This window comes from Pectinophora gossypiella, chromosome 6, assembly GCF_024362695.1.
Source record: "Pectinophora gossypiella chromosome 6, ilPecGoss1.1, whole genome shotgun sequence".
Taxonomy (NCBI): Eukaryota; Metazoa; Arthropoda; class Insecta; order Lepidoptera; family Gelechiidae; genus Pectinophora; species Pectinophora gossypiella.
Genome location: NC_065409.1, coordinates 4,342,348 through 4,364,562, shown reverse-complemented (window position 1 = coordinate 4,364,562; position 22,215 = coordinate 4,342,348). Strand labels below are relative to the sequence as shown.

The 22,215-nt window shown below is 35.5% G+C and overlaps 1 protein-coding gene across 1 annotated transcript in view; it reads right to left on the bottom strand.

Moving 5' to 3' along the window:
• Nucleotides 1–21,332, bottom strand: part of LOC126367457 (nitric oxide synthase-like) — a 37,519-nt gene extending 16,187 nt beyond the window's left edge. Inside the window, exons 1-3 of the mRNA XM_050010968.1 lie at nucleotides 20,852–21,332; nucleotides 3,082–3,218; nucleotides 1,367–1,529 (exon numbers count right to left, since the gene is read on the bottom strand). Coding sequence (XP_049866925.1) covers nucleotides 1,367–1,529; nucleotides 3,082–3,218; nucleotides 20,852–21,109 — 558 coding nt within the window. The 5' untranslated portion in view covers nucleotides 21,110–21,332. The remainder of the gene's footprint in view (nucleotides 1–1,366; nucleotides 1,530–3,081; nucleotides 3,219–20,851) is intronic.
• Between the last annotated feature and the right edge of the window lie 883 nt (nucleotides 21,333–22,215).

Here is a 22,215-nt window from a genome sequence, read left to right as displayed (position 1 = left end):
ATTCAAGGAATGTTGGTCAACATTATTATTACCTGATAAACGTTGTGTTTTATTACAAAGATCAGAGATCCCTTTTGTAAGCGCTGGCTGTCACACAGGGAGCTGTTTTCGGCTCACTGTTATTCAATGTATATTATCTACAGTGCAGACAAATTTTATTTACAACATTCAAGACACGTTAATATTCTCATTTATTTGTTTACCTTAAATATGTTTGTTTAAATCCTTTTATCCTATGTTTCCAACATAGAGGTTAAAAGGATTTAAACAAACATAATCATAACCTAAAAGTAACACGATATTGTATTGGATAAAACTTTATCAGTAGTTGCTTGAATATGAATAATGCATTATTTTAGTTCCAATGTTTTGCATTTTCTATACAAAATTATTATAATACCTCACAGCTCACTCACGCCTGTTTATAATTTAAACTTTTCTTCACCTTATTAGTAACGGCTCCTGCGCGTGCTTTTTCGTATTTTCTTTTATAAATTACTTAGCTTTAGTAACTCAATTTTACTATTTGAGTACATCTTCGTCCGTAATGGAACCCGATACACAACATCTTTATTCGTGGGTCAAACAAATCGTAGGGAACACGCAACTCGGGTAGTAGATGGTGAAGTAATCTTTTTAGAAAAACGGCATTAGGTAAGCTTATTTGGAAAATACATCGATTTTAATTCAGGTAATGGGTATCAGACGAGTCTGTATAGCTTATTTTGACCCAAATAATATAAAAGTATTTGTTCAGAGGGTCTAATGTAATATTAAGGTACAGTCACGAACAAATGAAATATACGTAAAAAAACAGATCTAGCATAATTTTGGATCAACCAACGACGAGGACATCTTTTTAAAGGAAGCAATTTTGTAAGTAATGAATTATGTCCGAGTTTAAAGTGAATAATTCCTTTTCTCAAACTGCTAGATTTAGATCATGCACATTGCAGAATTTAGTGCTATATCTTACTGACATAGGAGTACATTTTCAGGTATATCACACACATTTTTATTAATAATAAAAATATTTGCGATTGACGGAACTCCGTCGCCGTCCGCCGTTAAAATTAAAATTAAAATTAAAACATTCTGAGGAAGGATGAATGTGTAAATAAGCTATTTTATTTTATACTTCGGTAATCGTGTTTCACCTTACCATCAACAGAGATTTATTTCGAAGCGAAAATATTAGAATAAAAATAAGTGCCTGTAAACTAAACAATGTCTGGGATCTTAATGTCACACTTATCCTTTATCCTATCAATTAGATATTTTAGCTTACCTACCTGCTAAACCAATTTGAGTTCACATTTGCTGGCTTGTTAAAGGCTAAACATAATTCAAACTACATTGCACTTACTTGTAATTTCTTCCACTGAATCCTACCGATGCATCGCTGTGCATTGCGCCAAGCCATTTTGGAACCATACACGAGTTCAGAAAGTTTGATTTGGTAAGCACCTGTATCATAAATTTCTTTCTTAACTTCTGCTAGTCTCTTGAGGTGAGCTTCCGAATTTTTCCTAAAAGAAATAAAAGCGATAAAGGTAGATGTTTAAAAATATAACGCAAAATCTGGATAAAGTTATGGTGGAGAAGATTGGGGTGCGCAGAACCCCCTGAACACCAGAAGACAATTTGCAAACATTCCCAGAACTCATAGGAGTTCTGGGATCAATGGCCAAGCTCAACAGCCGTAGTGTCAGAATTACTATTGAGCCACCAAAGTCCCCTGATATGGCTCAAATTGTAAAGACACGTATTATTTAAGATTTCCGTCACAAGCATGTTATAATATAATATTATTACAGCTTTTTGTAGAGGTGTATATAATGTATTATTTATCTCCCAATAACATAAATGTTCATATTAAAATTGTCAGCAAACAAATCGATGTTTTCTTCATGAATCCACTGGCTTGGATTCATAAGGCACATGAAAGAAAACTGATTTATTGTGGAGTCTATTGACCCAATAGGAATCCCCTTCACCCTGATCCATTCTACCTACCGCTATTCATGTCGTCCTATGTAATTTGATGACGTCACCAATGGGATTGCCATAGGTGTGACACTGAGCGGGATATTTGAGATAAGGGCGTCAGAATTTAAAGTCAAATGGGACTTAAAATGGAATTTTACCTAAAACTGTCAGTTCCAGCTGCTATTTACTTATGTAAGTATCTAAGTAGTCGTTATTTGATTACGTCAGGGGCCACACGAGAGAAGAAACGGATAAAAGGGAACAATTTTGCAATCTTATTTTCTGTTAACTTTTAAAGTTGTAGATAACGCCTAAGTAGATTAAAATTTACTTATAGTTACAATTTTAATTACATTTTCTTGTCGAATCTGACTCAGTAACCTGGACGCAAAAAATAACAGCTCTCTACAGCGGGACTAGTCTCAGATATTTTGAAAAGTATGGTAGCCCTACATTTGGTAGAATGTATATGGATTATTCACAAATCAAAGTCTATAATAACATTATGAGCTTATTTATATATAACGAAGGTTTTTGATGGTATAGAAACTAATTTTCCTATCTATTGAAAGAAAATTTTATGATTAAACAAACTAAGGTAAGTAGTCGAAAAAAGCGAATATTTAATTTCGGTACCTTGCGAAAACACATTAACTTATTTATTGTTAACATAATACATCATGCCTATATCTCCTAAGGTAATGGGGACGGGGGAAGGGGGTTGTAATTATGTAGAGGTGTATATAGCATATTTTTCATTACGCCTAACCTCTACACGGTGTTAGTGACATCGTAACGCAAACTTTGAGGGATGATTTAGACCATGACTCTGAGTTGATATCAAGTGGAATTTCCCGTCGCAAAAGTAAATAAATGAATATAATTTATAAAAATTCAAAATAATTACAGTGTCACTAACACCCAATAGTACTTGTATAGCTATCTGTATGTACTTGTGCCTATGCCTATGCGCTTATACTGTGTACCTGATATTAACTCAGAATCATGGTCTGTATCACTCCTCCTCAGTATTCGTTACGATGTCATTAACACTCTGTATATACTAAATAAAACAAAATAGTAGATACTTACTTATTGACTGAAGCGTAGTATTGTTTAAGGAAGGTGTCAGCTTCATGGAAACATTCATCCGGGGTCCGGGGGGTGTCCCCGCGGCCTGTGATCCCCATTATACTGGAGAGACACACTGACTCCGAGCATACTGTTTTCTGAAAAAAAAAAAACAAGAAATATTCATATATATTTTTTTCTCTCTCTTTATTTAAGAGCTGCGCTCTTGTCGGTGGAGTAATCGTCATTCCTCTCTTCTTCCCGCCAAATCTTTCACCTCCTGATACGACACGGCCTGCACCTTTTCTTTTATTTGTTCCATAAATGTTCTCCTAGGTCTACCCCTTCCTCTCTTCCGTTAAATTTTTCCTTCTATGATGTTTGTTATAAATGAATCGTGTCGTATCAGGTGGCCAATCATATTTCCTCTCCGGTTCTCTATAGTCTTCATTATGGTTCTTTTTTTCTTCAACTCTATATATATTTGTTGTACCTAAATAAAATGGTATAGTTACAATAGAGACTTAACTAGTGCATGGCAAACGTCCTAACCGCTTAAAACGGTTTCTTCCATGCCACCATAAGGCGAGGTAAATATGCAAAAATTCAAAGATAGCGGTTGCAAATTAGGTACAATACAACTACAAATAAATACATAATATTACTTCTAGGCCGTGACTAATACTGGGGAGCTTTCAGCTTTTTCAGCTTTTGTAATAACATACACATACATACATAAACTCACGCCTATTTCCCACCGGGGTAAGCAGAGACCATAGAATTCCATTTGCTTCGATCCTGACACACTTCTCTTGCTTCCTCCAAAATATATATCATTCATCAATCGCTTCATACACGCACGCCGGTTCAGAGTAGATCGTATCTACCCCGATCTCGATCGATCGATCTATCTCGATCGGATCTTTTGTAATAAATGGTAATCTAAATAATGGATCCCAAACTGGTGTACTTAAAGAACTAAAAAAAATACAAGTAGTATTACCGTAATGGACGTGATCTTATGTAAGTACACACAGGAAATACAAAATTACAAACAAAAGAGAAACAGAAGAGTAAAATAAGCGCCCTTTTTGCTAAATTGCAATCTCTTCTAGGAAATCTTTGGCTTATTTACGTACCTATGCTATGTATGATAAAAACAGAAAATCCAGCGTATTAGACATTTCATAAATTTCGCATTAAATTAGACAGAAGCATCGAATGGAAAATATATATCATTCTCTACGCTGATAAATTGCTGCTCAGTAATAAGGTCGCCAGATTGTACTGTATCTTTCGTGTATGTTTTCTTTCTTTTCTTTTTTTTAATATAAAACTTTGTGTAAAACTTGTTTTGTATGTTGTGTACACTAAGTATATTTGTATTTGCATAAATGCTATGGCGATCACCAGTTAACACTTTGTACCGAGCTGAATGTGAAGGTTATATCTTCACATTCAGCACTTGCCCTTTATCCTCCCTTGACAACTCCGGAAGCTATATCACGTTATATCGCGCGTAGATAAGACTAGCTCAGTTCCAAGTTTACGCTACGTTGTATAATCGTCGTGGTGGTGTTACGTCATATACATCTACGTCATAATTATTCTTGTCTGAATTGACTGTGGGGTACAACAAATAGATAATTTAAACAATATGAGTACACAAAGGGAAAGAATTTGTTAGACAACAAATTATCCGTCGTCTATTAAAGTAATTTTCGTCGCCTTGAGGAGCTCGGTAGCGCAGCGGTAAACGCGCTCGGTCTGCGATTGTTGAAATTAAGCAACTTTCGCAAAGGCCGGTCATAGGATGGGTGACCACAAAAAAAAGTTTTCATCTCGAGCTCCTCCGTGCTTCGGAAGGCACGTTAAGCTGTTGGTCCCGGCTGCATTAGCAGTCGTTAATAACCATCAATCCGCACTGGGTCCGCGTGGTTTAAGGCCCGATCTCCATATCCATCCATAGGGAAGGCCCGTGCCCCAGCAGTGGGGACGCTGATGATGATGATGATGATAGTGAAAATCTCGTAAGCGCCATTTTGAAAAATTACATAATACGATTGTGATTTTTGTTAACAAAACTTCGCAAATTGGAGGTAAAAAAAATTTTGTTTCACTTTTTACTTAGAATGAAAGTAGGTTGTGAGTTTTTATTGAAAGAAATATTATCAAAATGTGATTTTCCGTAAATATTACCCTCCTCAACAGTCGGGTAAAAAGGTGCTTGCGAAATTTTCAATATAAGGCAATGTTATGTCAACTATACATTTTAACATAACATAAGCTCTATATCCCAATTGGGGTAGTCAGAGGTCGCCGCCTTCACCGAGCTTTCTGTTAGACCAACGTGATATGTATGTAGTAAGCCGTATCGCCGTCGATTACCTATACAATTTCTTTCCGTTTTACTGTAACTAATAAGAAGAGAATTGGCCAAGCTCTCAGGGCAGTGCAATGGAGGTTTCTATACATGACATTATTTGACCTGGCTAATTTTAAGTTAATACCCAAAATGTTTTTTAATAATCGGACGTACTAATGATGACTAGTCGGCAAATGCCACTTAAAAATAAAACGCTAATTTGCAACGGTACATTAAACAGCTTTGACAATGTCTGAATTAAGATGATTATAGAGCGAAATATAATCATATATGATCACAGTACCAAACTGGACCCGTGTTACGATCATATTCCGGTATATAATCCGGTGTATTCATAGGGTTATAAATATGATGTCGGTAACGTAAGTTGCTGAAAAAAGTGTCTCTTACGCATGATGCATCGCCCCTGTAAGGTGGCTCAATTGGTTTCATGTTTAATTGGTTTCAGGTTTCATTTGTGACCTGTGTTATGTTATCTTATCTAGCCTCTTCGATTTGCTGGGCAAAGGCTTCCCCTTGATTTTTCCACTCCTCTCGACTTCGCGTGATCTCCGGACAATCCCCCCGAAAGCATTGAGGTCTTCACAACATCTTTTACGCGGTCTGCTTCGACTTCTATATCCGCCTTGAGGTGTCCAATCAGTAACGACTTGTGCCCATCGCTCCGGGTACAACGGACAAATGTGTCCAGGTCAGTCCGACTTTAGTTTGGACTTTTCCTCTACATCAACGTGATACCCGTTTTGGAGTGCAGTGTACGGTTCCGCACCCGGTCGATTCGTTGACGCCCAGAACACTGCGTTCCATTGCTCTTTGGTAGACCTTGAGCTTGGACTTCTGAGATTCTGTCAGTAACCATATTTGGGCACCGTAGGATGGGCAGGATATATTATTGAACAGAGCACTGAGTTCAGTATAATTAATACCTAGTTGGCACTGCAACTATGATGCACTTACAATTATTGCGCATGCTACTAATTACACACACGTCTGGCGGCAGCCTATCAAATGTTTTTTTTATTAGAAGTTCCCCTTTGCCTGTTACATTGTGACTATCGTCATATCAAGACACGTACGTAAACCGTCTTCAAATACATAGTATAAGAAAACCAGGTATGCTCAAAAGTGACAGCTAACATTTCAAGGCTAGCCCAGCTGACGTCATCCCACCCTGCGTTGCCATTTCGTAAAATATTTTTACCCACATTTACCCACAACCAATGTTTTTCTATTTATTTTGAAAGGAAATTTCGAACTTTTTGTAAAAGATTTACTTACAGTTATAATTATTGTTATATATGTGACAAGTAGTAGTAATTACATTAGTCAGTAATTCACTTAATTTTCAATAATAAAGTTTCCGTCCATAAAATATTTGAGATACCAATTTAATGGTAACACAGTGGTAACACTTACGTCATCAAAGGGCTAGCAATGGCGGCTTGTCATAGGATTGAGCGTACCTGGTTTTCTTATACCATGTTCAAATACATTATAGTAAAAACCACGTAAGCGCCTTTTTAAAAACTCACATTACCAAATCCTCGATTTCTATCAATTAATTTTGAAGATTTACTTATAAGTAATTGAAATCACAATTTTTTAATTGAATTAAAACTAACATGTCTATTGCGAGGGTTTTTGGCAAAAATCACATCAGATAGTTGGTTTGAGTCGTTGGAAGTAATAAGGCGATTCCCACACGACACTGCGCACCGAAGCGGTTGGTAAGGTCGCATTGACTGTTTGTGATTCGCTGACGCCTAACACACGGACACACTCATCGCCTCGCCGCGCACGGTCACAGCTACAAAATACGCGTCGTTTTAGAATCGCCTTAATGTGAGGAATGCGATCTTTATCTCGTACGGCACAGTAATGCACACAATCCGTTTCATTTACACTTGTAAATTGGTTATTCCATCCAGCAATATCTAGATCACTGACAAGTTTTTCCTTATAGGTTTAAGATGTTTATTAAAATTCATGTTAAGTTGAATTTGAAACGTCATTCAACCTGTGTTTATGGAAAAGTATTCAGAAAAATAAGTACGATCACATCATATATAACTAATTAAACTACGAACTCGTAGGGATTTTTCTCTACCTTTCTTTTCTGAAGGTTTTTTATCTTTTTTGTCTAATTTTCCATCAACCAGTAGTGGAGCAGCGAGTATGCTCCATACCTCTTCCGGTTGATTAAGAGGAGGCCTGTACTCAGCAATGGGATGTTTATAGGCTGTTTATGTTTACGTATTTCTCATTTTTTTAAATTGCGAAATTGTAGGTAACTTTACACATAGTGTCATTAGTTAAATGCAAGCCTTAAATTCGTTTTTATGTATATATATATGTGCTCCAATTACAGGTACACAATAAGGTAATCTAATTTACCTGTGTCAGGAACATCCATCGCTTACATAAATTATATCTATTATATTTCAACTGGTATTTTTTTTATATAATTTTGCATGTCACAATCATAAATTAAGGTGGAACATCAAACTAAATATTGCAAAATTAAGTAATAAGGTACAAAATTATATAACACAGTTGTTTAGATTACCTGTAAATCCTGAAGAAAAATCGTATCTTAGGTAGAAGTAGTTAGAAGTGATGGCGATGGTGATGATGAGTGTCCTTGGTATTTCGGACGAAAGAGCAAAGAACATTGTACAGGTTCAAGTTACGGTCTTTGATATCTGAATCATCCAAAGCAATTACTGAGGAATGCAGTTTCCATGTAATAAGATTACAATACGACTATGAGACGCATAACAAAGATTTTATCGTGATATAAATCAGCCAAATCGGCGAGTAACTTAGTTTGAGTATTCGTCTACTAAGTTAGAGCTTCATTTAACATTCAAAAGACAACATACCTGCATATCTATGTAACCAATCAGCTCTTGTCAGATGTTTATAAATGTTTACATTACACGGGTTGTTTGTATCTTGTGTACGCAGAAGAAAAACTCCCTTTTGTTTAATATATTATTCATATACGTATATATATTATTATCATTAATTTTGCGACGGAAAATTCCACTTGATATCAACTCAGAATCATGGTCTCAATCAGCCCTCAAAGATTTCGTTACGATGTCACTAACACCCTGTATATATATTTGTAAAAGTCATGTTCACATTCGTAGATACTGATACTACAAAGTTTTAGTCAAAATTAAATGTGTTCCCAGATAAGTAACAGTCCCATAAACGCGATGGTTAAATGACGTAATAACGATATACCAACGTCAATTGTGCTGTTATCTATCTTGTGTAAGTATTTTTTTTAATGTTTCGTGTGTGTGTGTATGTCTGTGTGTATAAATCTATAATGATTATTTGATTTTTTATATAAGTAATAAAATATATTTTATTGCTTCTCTCTCTCTCTCTATTTAAGAGCTGCGCTGCGATTTTATTGCTTAAACCAGATAAAAAAAAATACAATAATTGGGATCTGCTAGTAAGCAAGGTAATTTACATGTGTCAGGAGCATCCCTCGCTTACATAAATTATATCTATTATATTTCAACTGGTATTTTTTTTTATATAATTTTGCATGTCACAATCAATTAAGTAATAAGGTACAAAATTATATAACACAGTTGTTTAGATTATTGCTGTTTATTTTCGATTTGAATAGCAGAATATTGCATTGAAACAAATTAGCAACGCGTTAATATAACTCTTATTTTAGGTAACCTTTATGAAAAAAAGTCCGCATTGGGATATTAGGTCATTACAAAATCAATACATCATAGAAATAAATTACAATTTTATCACCTTAAAGTGTTTACTATCAGCAATATAAAAAAGCTTTTTGTAATTTCAGTGCTTAATCGAGATACGAAAGCAGAATGTTTTTGTTTATAGTGTGCCTGCTTATATTGGCTTTTAAAACTTATTATGGTAACAAACAGACGAATTTACTGTCAGATTTATAATATTTGTATGGTATTCTGCCCGTGAACTTCGAGTATCGCGCGCGACACATTGTTTTCCACCTCTTTCACCCCTCCAGTGATAATTGCCGTGATAGAAATTCTGTACGGGTGGAATATATGTGGCGTCATTATATTTGTGTTTTGAACTGTCCAAACAAATTCGAAGAATCGACGTTCAGGGAATCGTTGTCAAAGGTATAATGACGTTGTTTTTGAAGAACGTTTAGGGCCCAGTGCCGAGGTTTTTATTGCAGCTTCTTTTCCCCGGCTATACAGGTTGTGAGAAGCTACAGTAGTTTTTGACGGATGAGACGTTCGTAATATAAAAATTGACGATTGAAAATGTAACTGTTACCTACCTACTAAAGATATTTTTGATTGTAGACGGCGTTAAATAGAAAAATAAACTGTTTTTTGTCACCTTTAGATCTGTATTTATTTAGTAAATCAGAATTTAATAATTTATCTGTGACCAATATAACTTAGCTGTAAATAATCAACACTAAGTTACATGACATTCAATTATCTATTCACATTTTTCTACTAAGTCATACTTATAATAACTTAATAAGCAAAAGAGTATAGACATGCTTAAAAATGTCTAAGTTTGTAATAAGTAATGTATGATGTCATATAACATTTCTTAAGAAAAAAACAGCAGTTACTATCTTTAGTGACTAAGTATTTTAGCTTCACAGCTTAGCTCAACTATTAACCACATTCTATTACAGTTGCATGACAGTCAGTTTGCAGCTAAGATGCAGTTACGCATACAAACCAGCAGTAGTAATGCTGTCCATTGTAGCTCTAAAATCCCAATTACTAATAACAAAAGACTACTTATCAACTGAAAATATCCTAAAATGTCTCACTTAACATACAATTTACGATATTTTACACAGTGCAATATAGAATACTTGACTATGACAAACACTCATGCACCCTCAAACGCGCGCGCACACCCACACACACACACCCACACTCACCCAATTATACTTGCGCATGCGTGGCACATACTCTTACACAATCAATCATACCCATTACGATACTGTACAATACTAGTATTAATTCTGCCTCTTTACCTTTAATTTAAATTTGTTTTCTATCTCTATACTTGCAGACTCGGAACCGAGGTATAAGTTACACTAAGTGATTTCATGTAAGAGTTGGGCCACTCCTAACACAGGCAAATCCTCCGATTCGCCTACTGGGAGATCCCATACACTGATGTATAACAACATGTTGGTTCTTGAATAAATTTTATTTATTTATTTATTATAATTACTATGTCTCCACAGGTATTCAAAAATATAGGTAACTACTGAAGATTTGATATTACAGAAGAAATTGTTATTCATTTAGTCTTTAACATGTAGAGTCACTAATATCAAGGTACCTAGGTATGCCATAATAAAAATACATAGAGCTGACGTAACGGTAATGACAAACAGGTTTATAAATACCTACTTATATTTCGATTGAATTTCGTTTGAATTCGATTAAGCCGAACAAGATCCGTCTTTTGAGGTCATCGCTCCGATCTGATTCAGAAATGTCCATTGCTCTTTCTAGGAACACTCTTTCAGTTCCGCCATGGGAATTTCATGCAGTTTTTTCATCATTTTTACGACTGTAGCTTGCATCTTGCGTCTGCGCAGGTAAGCAGGTATTTCCCGCATCCGCCTGGTGTCGGTCACGCGTCCGCCGACACTCAATTGTTTCTCGGTCATTATCCCGTGTAGCCGTGTTCCGTCATCCAGATCAACATCTGATAATAATACTGTCATTATTATACCCCACATTTTTTGTAACGGTAACTGATCGTGATTGAATCGATAACTACTTTTGTTAAGTCGAGATGATCGATTTATTCTATGAGTTGTATTCGATATGTACCTACCTAATATATTCGAATTGGATTTAGATGGAAGTAATTTATCTTCTCTTTGAATATAAGCTTCTTGTTTAATATGTTTAAATATCTCCATAATCGAAACAGCTAGGTTTCTGTCTCACGGATTGCTTTCCATAATTGATTTCATTATGGTGGAAACTTTCTAAAGGTAGGTATTTGCATATTCGAATATAGGCCTGAGCTGTGAGCGACGTTTGCCCAACGTTCGGGTTTGCTATTTATCCAGAGCAAATTGAATGCGTGGGATTACTTACACCGTCTGTCTGTGTACAATTGTACATGTCGATTATTTTTACAACGCTAATTTATGTTCCAAACATAATAGATTATATCGAGTAGACCATTTCTTTTAAGTACTCGTAAATGGACTGTGTTTCGACATTAGACTGTACTGTAAGTAAGTTTTCTTTTATTTTTATTCGTTAAAAGCTTTATAAGTAGGTACACTAAACAGCTGTAACAATTCAGTAATTTACTTAATTTTGAAAAACACGTTTTGTTCAATCATTATAATAATTATCACAAACGCGAAGCACTACAAAACTGTAAGAAACTGAAATCACCGAATAATTATGAAATGAGTAACATTGATTTCGCACGAATTAGTTACTATGTCTGTAATGTACATTATTAATTTCTGTTTTTGTTAATAGAGTAGGTACTAATAAGATTTCAAGATGCAACTTTGGAATGCCCACAAACAGAGAACTCAGTCTCCAACTCAATTTCGAAGGTCGCAAATTTCCAAATTCGAATCGTCATCTCGAGCTACAAATTCTAAGAGCTGTAAATTAATAATGGATCACTAACAAGGTCTTCGGGTAACTCATTCATTACCTGATACGTGAACCGGGCACAAGCAGGCTTTGTTATTGAATTAACACGTCACGCCGGCTTGTTCTCACGACCTACAAGTCTTTCGGTATAATACTTAGCGCTGTGAAAATTAATAACGTACAATCAGCCGCAAATTACAAATGTAAAAAATATCTAAAATTTCGGTAAAAGGACATAACATACGCGCACCACTGTATTCCTATTGGAATAGTCGTACATCCAATGCAAGATGAACTAAGTACCTAAGTATACACCTCACCGAACTTTCCATTACACCAACAAAAAAGGTCATTAAAAGCTTATCTGATATCTGCCTACACTACACATCATCAGGCGACAGCCAGCAGTACAAAAAAAATATACTTACAAAAATATTTCATACGGATATACATGAAGATATCGCCTTGAGCATTTTTTTTTTTCATATATTGAACACTTTTTGTTGTAATTTCTTGATGGAATTGCATTTCCACAACAAGATTCGAGTAAAACATAAATATAAATATTCCAATTTACAAATTCCATTATTTAATCCCGTAGCGTAAGATGTAATACGCAGTGCATTGTACTTTACTCGTTTTTCGTTGATAACTCGCTAATGTGGTGTGACCATTCGTAATTTGGATAATTTTGGCAACACCACGCTGAATCATTTCGTTTTTTATTTACAGCTCATTAATTAAATGGTTTACTGTTCAACCGGAAAACAAGTAAGAGTAAAAAACTGAGCTGTTGTTGTGACATAATTTTGAATCTGGTTTAATTAGTGAGTTCCGTTTAGTAACAAAAAATGTTATGTTACAGTTGAATTGCGTTTCTATGTATGGTGAGTCAGCACAACGGAATTCTTCTTCTTTCTTTCTTTCATGTCGTTTCTTCACTGCTGAGGATCGAGATTATATGCAATCTTCCTCCACTGGATTCGGTCCTGTGCCATATGCACTGTTCTTGGTATAGGGCCCCCTGCCACCTGCTTGGCCTGATCCACCCACCCAATCAGTGATCTTCCTCTAGCACGCTTACCCTCAATCTGGCTCAGAATAATGTGTTTCTCTAGACAGTGCAAAGGGGATCGCATTATGTGCCCAAAGAAACTCAGGAGTGTCTCCTGGCGTATGGTAAGCAGACGCATGGCGACCTTAATCTCATTGAGAATGTTAATTTGTTCTCATAGCTATCCAAGGAATGCGTAGCAGCTTTCTCCAACACCACATTTCAAAAGCTTGGACAACGGAATTAGGAGTGAAAAAATACAGTGCATTTAGCTGGTTATAATCTGGAGCACATCAAAAACCTCTGGATGGATTATCTATTACCTAATAGATAATCCATGTTGGAGAGGTTTTTGATGTGCTCCAGATCACTCCTAATTCACTCCTAATTCCGTTGTCCAAGCTTTTGAAATGTGGTGTTGGAGAAAGCTGCTACGCATTCCTTGGATAGCTATGAGAACAAATTAACATTCTCAATGAGATTAAGGTCGCCATGCGTCTGCTTACCACACGCCAGGAGACACTCCTGAGTTTCTTTGGGCACATAATGCGATCCCCTTTGCACTGTCTAGAGAAACACATTATTCTGAGCCAGATTGATATATACACTAGTCGCATTCGTTTCAGCGTATTTATTATAACCCATCTTAGGACTTTAATGTGACAAGAGATCTTCTGGATAGTTGTGATTCCGCCCACTTCGATACGGGTTGTTCACCTCTCTCTCTCTTTTCTTTTCTTTCTTTTTCCTCCTTTTTTTCTTTGGTCTTCGAGGTAATATTTAAATATCTCATAGTACCTAATAAGTATGAAACCTTTTCACTAAATTCAAATTTGGAAGAAGCTTTAAGCTAACTTTTACGAATATTGTTAAATCCTGCACGTTTTGCACACATCTTTATTTTATGGATCTCGCTTATTCTATTGTTTACTGATACACATCAGGCAATTGTTTTTATTACCGTCGTCTGCGCATTAGCTTTCGTCAGTTTGGAACGGAGTAATATTTTAAAGTGGAGGTGTAATGTAAACATTATAGACAACAATATGGCTGGATATTTGTTATTCTACTGCCATAGACACATTTCTGTCCGATCTATTTACGTAATTAAATAATAAAAAATGAAAATCTCTACGTATACCTAATTTTGCGGACTACATTATCAATTCATTTCTTTTATAAACCTAGTGGTTAGCTTTTTCTTCGAGGCAATGACGTATTAATCGTCTGAAACAGACGTATAAGGCCAATGATGATGAGTGGTTATCTTGATCTCAATCGTCAATTTCTCAACAACACTATTTTAACACCACCTAACCTGCAAACAAACGGTTCCGTGCTTCGAAAGGCACGTTAAACCGTTGGTCCCGGTTACTACTTACTGATGTAAATTAGTAGTCGTTACATGAGCCATGTCAGAGGCCTTCGGCGTCAATAGTAACCCTGGCACTAGGGTTGACGGGGTTGGTAATCAACCTCATAACCCACACGATAGAAGAAGAAAAAACGGTTTACCATTAAAAGCCACTGGGTGTCTTCGGAATACTTGCGGCTCTACCCACCCAGAAATCAGAATCATTTATTCAACGTAATTATAATGGATAAAATTGTTGAAAATCAATTTTGTATCTACGTCATTTCGCGAAGTGTTATGAGGAGAAGGACAAATTACAATTAACCGCTACTGCAACACATCTTTTAAATCAATTTAGGTATACAATGGCCCTGATTCCTGCAAACACATTCTAATTTTATTTTAAGTTATACTTACCTGTCATTTTTCTATTCGCCGAAAAGGAAAGGGACGATGATTGATAACTGTTAATTTTAAAATGAATGTACATATTGGCCAATAGCAAATATAAAATTTTGGACGGGGCTTTTTAAATTTCTGCCTAAAATTGATATGTGTTCCATAAATTTTATGCCTGACGTTTCCGTCCCTTTCCTTATCGGCGGATGAGAAAATGACGGGTATAACTTTAAATAAAATTAGTACTAATTATATGTATACACTTTGAAACCATGTCACATTAACTTTTTTGAAAAATTAAACCGTAAGTCTCATTAAATGTCAAATATGGTAGTGCGACAGGGTTCTAAAGTGGGTACATCATATTGCTCATGACTGTACTGGAATCAGTGCTATTACAAGTTATTTAATAACTAGAGGAAAACATTTAGGGATTACGGACCTGAGTTGAAGTATGTTTTCGTTTATGTTTAGAGTCTCAATCGCAACACTTTCAATTATCGGTTTGCCAACAACACAGGTTATCCTATTGGTTATAATTCTTTTGATATTACATCGTAATTTGCTTACATTAATCTGTTGCATATTAATAGTCCCATTGTCATGGGTACAAAGTGTTAAGCCACAAGCAATCCGAATGATTACCACTTAATTACCTTATAATACTGCTACTGCAATAAAAAATCTACTTAATAGCAATTGCATACCCACTTGTTTGAAACAGTCTTTATCTCAGAAAATATGCATTGATTTCCCTGTCGAGAAGTATTAATTGACAATGAAAAAATGCAATTTGATCGTGTTTTTATCATGATTAGATTATACAAGTGTCATTGAAATACATTGAATGTAAATTTTCTTTCGTAATTGTCTTTTGTTAGTAGATTGGTACACACATACATAAACTCACGCCTATTTCCCACCGGGGTAAGCAGAGACTATGGAATTCCATTTGCTTCGATCCTGACACACTTCTCTTGCTTCCTCCACATTCATCAATCGCTTCATACACGCACGCCGGTTCAGAGTAGATCGTATTAAACCTTTTCTAAGGACATCTCCAATTTGGTCAATGTAAGTCCTTCGCGGTAGATTGGTAAACATTACATAGCGTCACGTCTATATCCCCGAAGGGTAAGGCAGAGGTGTATAGTTTTACACACCTACTCGTCGTAAGTTATGTTTAAGTCCCCATGAATCAATGTCCCCATGTAATAGGGCGAGAGCCCATTGCGATCAACCGGTCACAAATCTGGGCAACCACGTGATATATAACATAACATAACATAACATAACCCTGGTGTCAGGGTGATTACTGAGTTATCGTGTGGGTTGTCAGGTGGAATACCAACCGTTGGCAGTTTTTGCGATATAGGATGAAAGCGGATTATTCTTCTTTTTTCGTGTGTGTTATTAACCCTGGTGTCAGGGTGATTACTGAGTTATCGTGTGGGTTGTCAGGTGGAATACCAACCGTTGGCAGTTTTTGCGATATAGGATGAAAGCGGATTATTCTTCTTCTTTCGTGTGGTTTATTAACCCTGGTGTCAGGGTGATTACTGAGTTATCGTGTGGGTTGTCAGGTGGAATACCAACCGTTGGCAGTTTTTGCGATATAGGATGAAAGCGGATTATTCTTCATCTTTCGTGTGGGTTATTAACCCTGGTGTCAGGGTGATTACTGAGCCGCCATAGGCCCCTGACATGGCTCATGTATCGACTACATACTTACATCAGTAAGTAGTAACCGGGACGAACGGCTTAACGTGCCTTCCGAAGCACGGATCATCTTACTTTCGGACAATCAGGTGATCAGCCTGTAATGTCCTAACCAAACTAGGGATCACAAAGTGATTTTATCTATAAACCACACATGCAAATAAATTCGAATTAAGTCAAGAGCCCTAGCCGGGATTAAAACCTGTGACAGTACGATACGGAGAAGTCCTATCATGGATTTGTAAACATTAGCTACTTCAATTGCTCAATCTAAGTACCGCTGCCCGTCATAACTTAACATAACAAATACTTTATTGCACAAACAGGAAAGAAAAACAAAATTAAAAACAAAAGAGAAATAGAATGAGTAAAATCAAATGAATGAGTGAAATAGAATGAATGTGTCGCGCATATTCTTTCTATTCTTGTATAAAAAAATCTGTCTAAAACACCTTATTACCTAGGTGGATTTTTTCTACTACGGTTCTAAGGCTGCGTACAAACAGTTTCCTTCCTAATACTTATCTACTACTTACATATTTTAAATCAAATACAGTCATTAATGCAAAGTTGTTAATTGCGAATAATATCTGCAACTATATACAACTGGAACAAGTTTTCTTATCAATTGATACTATTAAGAATCGTAATTCCTATTACGCTAGAATTCATTATTTATTATTAACAAAACCAACGTAAGCATTATACTTATATACAACCGTATGCAACATAACATAAGCTTAAGATTTTATTTCCAATTCAGGCCAGTCAGAGATATATCTATCGCAAGATGAACTAAGTACCCGCGCTTCACCCGAGCCCTCTGTTAGACCAACGTGGCTAGCCGTATCGCCGTATGTAATGGTCGAGCGAACTGTGTTAGTGAAAATTGCACTTTAGATAGGTAATCGGAGATAAAATCAGCGCTCTCCGTTTAAAAAGCAAGCCGGGTATTAAGTATTTATTTATTTACAATTGGGTTGTTTCTAAAGCCAAATTTATAAAGAAAAATGTTATAATAAGTGCGACATTTTGTCACGTTTTTCTATGACGTCTCAGGTTGCTTTTCCATACAAATTCCATTGTAATTTCGTATTTTGACATTTAGTAAAAAGTAACTGACTTAACTAGTTGGAAACTACCCCATACAACCTAGAAAAGGTAGAGAATAGGTAAGGTTACGTACAGTCATGAGCAATATCAGGTACCCACTTTAGAACCCTGTTGCACTATCATACTTGACATTTAATGAGACTTACGGTTTAATTTTTCAAAAAAGTTAATATGACATGGTTTCAAAGTGTATACATATTAGTGCAACATGTGCTAAGGGACCACAAAGACACTCATAAATAGAGATACAAGTCTGTTATTGCATTATACCACTTGCATGGCTATTTGCGAAATAAGATTGTCAATATACAAGCAAATGTGCTAAATGGGATGTAAATTATACTTCTGTCATTCTTTTGAAGGCCATGATGTAAACAAGCATTATTGATCTATGACAATAATCTAGGTACATAAAATCTCGTCTTTATTAGGCTATGGAAAATCCAGAATATTAATTTTGGTATCTAAACAGAATAATATCAAGGACCTAAGCTCTATAAAGGCGGGCAAAATGACGAATTGCCAGTAGGGAGATAAAAAGAATAGCATAGTTGTATGTTCAACAAAAAATTCTCGATGTATGTGGGTAAGAAAATCTACATGTTTCGTAGGTAAGGAAATTCTTCTCTAAAATAAAATTTTGCTTTTCCCCTCAATCCCGAATTCGTTTGTTTCATTTGTTCCACAAAAATATAACCATGTAACATTATTTCTAAAAAATATCTACCTATTCGTCATTACACTAATTTGTGAAAATATGTGTAAGTACAAAGGTAATCATACAGACAATAGGTGGTTTCAACTGATTTGCCCCAATTATCGGTACCTAGAAACCGCCAATTACGGACGTGGGTATTGATCACTGGCTGATTGTTATGGTAGTGACCAAATCTCATTTACCAACTAATATATCTATCTATAGTTATTCCGTTTTCACAGGCCAAAACGGCCATCATAGCGTGCCTCCAGTTAAATACTAATGGCGACCTATTGATCATATTTTATATTTTGGAATATTATTTTATTGAAATTGGCGAGTTTCCTAGGTCAAAGACAAATTATGAAATTCTGATTACTAAATAAAGACAGATCTAAAAGTGAAAAAACGTTCGCCTTTTTCTATTTAACTTATTTATGAATATTAATAAAGAAAAATATAACGATAATTGCGACATTAATTTGTCACTTTTTTCTATGACGTCACAGGTTGCTTTTTCATACAAATTCCATAGTAACTTTGTGTTTTCACGTATAATAAAAAGTAACTGATTTCACTAGTTGGAATGTGTTGGAAATTACCATATTGTATTCAATGTTTTTTTCTTTAATCAAGCACGGCTAGAGCCCTGTGGCTCTGCAAAAAAAACCTTCGCCACTTTTTACAGAGATTGATGGTCTATTTTTTATATGAGGTCTATGGTAAGTACCTAATTTATACTTGGCCAGCGTAACTGATTGCAACACGGTGATTACAAGCTATGAAAATGGCTAGCGTTAATGAACAATAGGTATTTTTATAACACGTCTCACGGTAGTTGTGTCAGGGCCAAAACTTTGCTCCACTATTGGTCTTTTTTATAACTTCCGCGTGAACCACGAAATGTCATAAATATAATTTACTTAACTAAATTCCATGGAATATTATTATACTTATTACACGTATTTACGAAACTGGTATGATATTTTAAATATAATTAAACTAAAGTAATAAATATATAAATATTGGATAATTAAAAAGGTATATAATTATTATTTTATATTTTTATATATAAATTTTGGTCATAAATGAAAAATAAACATAAACACAATACTAGACTTAGCAAGCAAAATGTGACTGCAAATTAGGTAAACCTTGACATACACATCTTCAAAATTGTTCTTTTTGATATTAAGAGGTTTTTTCTGACGTAACTTATTGTAGGTTTGCCTCAGATGGTATTAACTACTTGGTCGGACATATGGGGAGCTTTAAGGACTCTCACCCTATACAAACATTTAAGACAACAGGCCTGAGGGTGCCTAGGCGCGAGGCTCGGCTCAGGGCGTCGCCTAAAATGGATTACGAACATAACTGTATGCTAACAAGCAAATTTATAGTTCCTCTAGCTTGAAATCTAGTGTGGGTTTGTTTACTTAGTAACACATTAAAGTTTCTTGTAATGACCATTCTATAACGAAGTTTACTCAAGGTGTGTGTTTAAGAAATAACAAGCAATGTAAACTACTAAAATATGGCCAAATACCGACGGCGGCGCAGCCTTGTAGTGTATTGATTGGTATTAACTTAATATGCATTGCATAAATACTTATTATTGTAATGTAAATTATTTACTTTCTTTTTATCGTGTCGGTTGTGAAGTGGAATACCAAACTCATCGACCCTGGTGTCAGGGTTATTATTGAGCCGCCAAAGGCCCCTGACATGACTAACCCCCAATGCCACTAACACAGTTATCTCGACCATTAGTATTAGTATAGATGGCCATACCACCGATGATACCTCTGCTTAGTCAAAGGTTGTTATGTTATAGTCAGAATCTTAATCCCTATAGAGCAATTTACTCCTGATATTGGCCTAAGATGGATAATTACTCCTTACTCATGTAGTCCATATTTTTAAAGGACATTTACACCACTTAGATCACTATAAGTACTTGAAACGTATACTGGACACAGACATTTAAAGTATTGTAAGATATGGTTTTTGTTGAGAAACAATGGGTAATTATTCGTTTTGTATCAAAACTGCAACTAGAAGCGTATTACCAAGTACTTCTAAATTATAATTATAATCATTATAATGGTACGTACCAGCAAAAACTCGACTCTAACATTCCAAAAGCAAATCTCATAAGTAGCACTGAGTGATGACAGACAAGACATGTATTAGAACGATTCACTTTTTTGCCAGTAGATGATCAGTATTGTTTAGTCACCTAAATATTTAAATAACGCCTACACTCCCAGAGACATTGACTTTGTTATGTTGGTACTTCTGAACAAAAAATGGTAGAGTGTAGATTTTGTCGTAATGATAGGTACAGACGCAATATTACGACATTTACATTTATGATAGAGAAGAAATATTATTTGGGTATGTACATACTAAAATAGGTACTTACACCGGCAGGGATGTGTTTTTCATGTAGAGTGTCTTCAGTTTCAGTCAGAGTTTTATAGTTCATTAATCTTAATCGATGGGGAAGTTTTAATTTAAGGTTGTTCTTTTTCACTGAATTTTGTTTTTCATTCGCACTGTCACTTGTGGTTCCTGAAGATGTTGCCGGGTCAATGTTACCGTTCGTTTGCATTGTTGGCTCTGGAAACTCAGGGGAGTCCGGAGAGTCTTTCGCACGACAATTACAACAACTTTTCGGCATGTTGGATGTTTATTGATTCGTTAAACGCGGTCACTGAAGAATGTCGCGCGGGAGTGAGACGTGTGGTGGACGCGGCGGTATATATGCACGTAGTAGGAGATCCGGTGGTGGACTGAAGCTGGCCGTCTAGGTCCGTGGGCTACTAAATCAGTAGCAAAAAATATCAACAAGCATGCGTCATGTCACGACCGCGCGCGTGCGGCGTCCGCGCAACCGACCGACGAGTGCGCGGCCGTAGCGGATATCACCGCCTTGATCAAGGTAATGGGAAGACCAAATATTTGATATGTGATTAGACGATGTCGCATGACTTTAGTGAAAATCTTATAGCGTCATCGACGAGTCATCGAGTTCAGGCCCTTCAATTGTCTAATAATAGTTAATAAGTACCTACAATCAAAGCAATATAATATTTTTATAAGTACTTACTTAAGTAGGTGACAGTCACTAAGTGGAATCACTGCTTCTGATGGTTATATTGTCGATAACAACTTATATTTGTCACTATCTATTACGATCATTATCTAATCTACTTAAAGGTTTATACAAACACGAAGGTACGGAATAAATTGCTTCTTTTTTTGACGTGACTTATTGTAAATTTGCCTCAGACAGCGTTAACTACTTGACCGGACATATGGGGAGCACCAGGTGCACTCACCCGATTGGAAAGCTTTCGTCTACCGTTTGGAATTTAGTGAAATTTATATAATAAATAAACCAAATTTATTGTAGATGTTAGTATAATGTTATATACAGGGTCTTAGCGACATCATAACGAATAGGTACTGAAGGGGATGATACCGGTCATGATTCTAAGTTAATATCTATATTAATTATATAAATATATAATAAAAAATATATAGTAAAAAATATAATATAATACTCGTCTTTATGATTATTAACATGGATTTCGATCACCAAACGGACGATGAATCATTAGTGTATCATCAATCAATATTAAGTATGCATTATAATTTTAAATTGCCTTTTTAGGTTGCTTTATAAATGTTTTAATTATGTAAATGTTATCATCATATTAGAGAAAACTTAAAATACCTTAATTAAGTGGTAAAATAAGATATATATAATATATTTATCGTGAA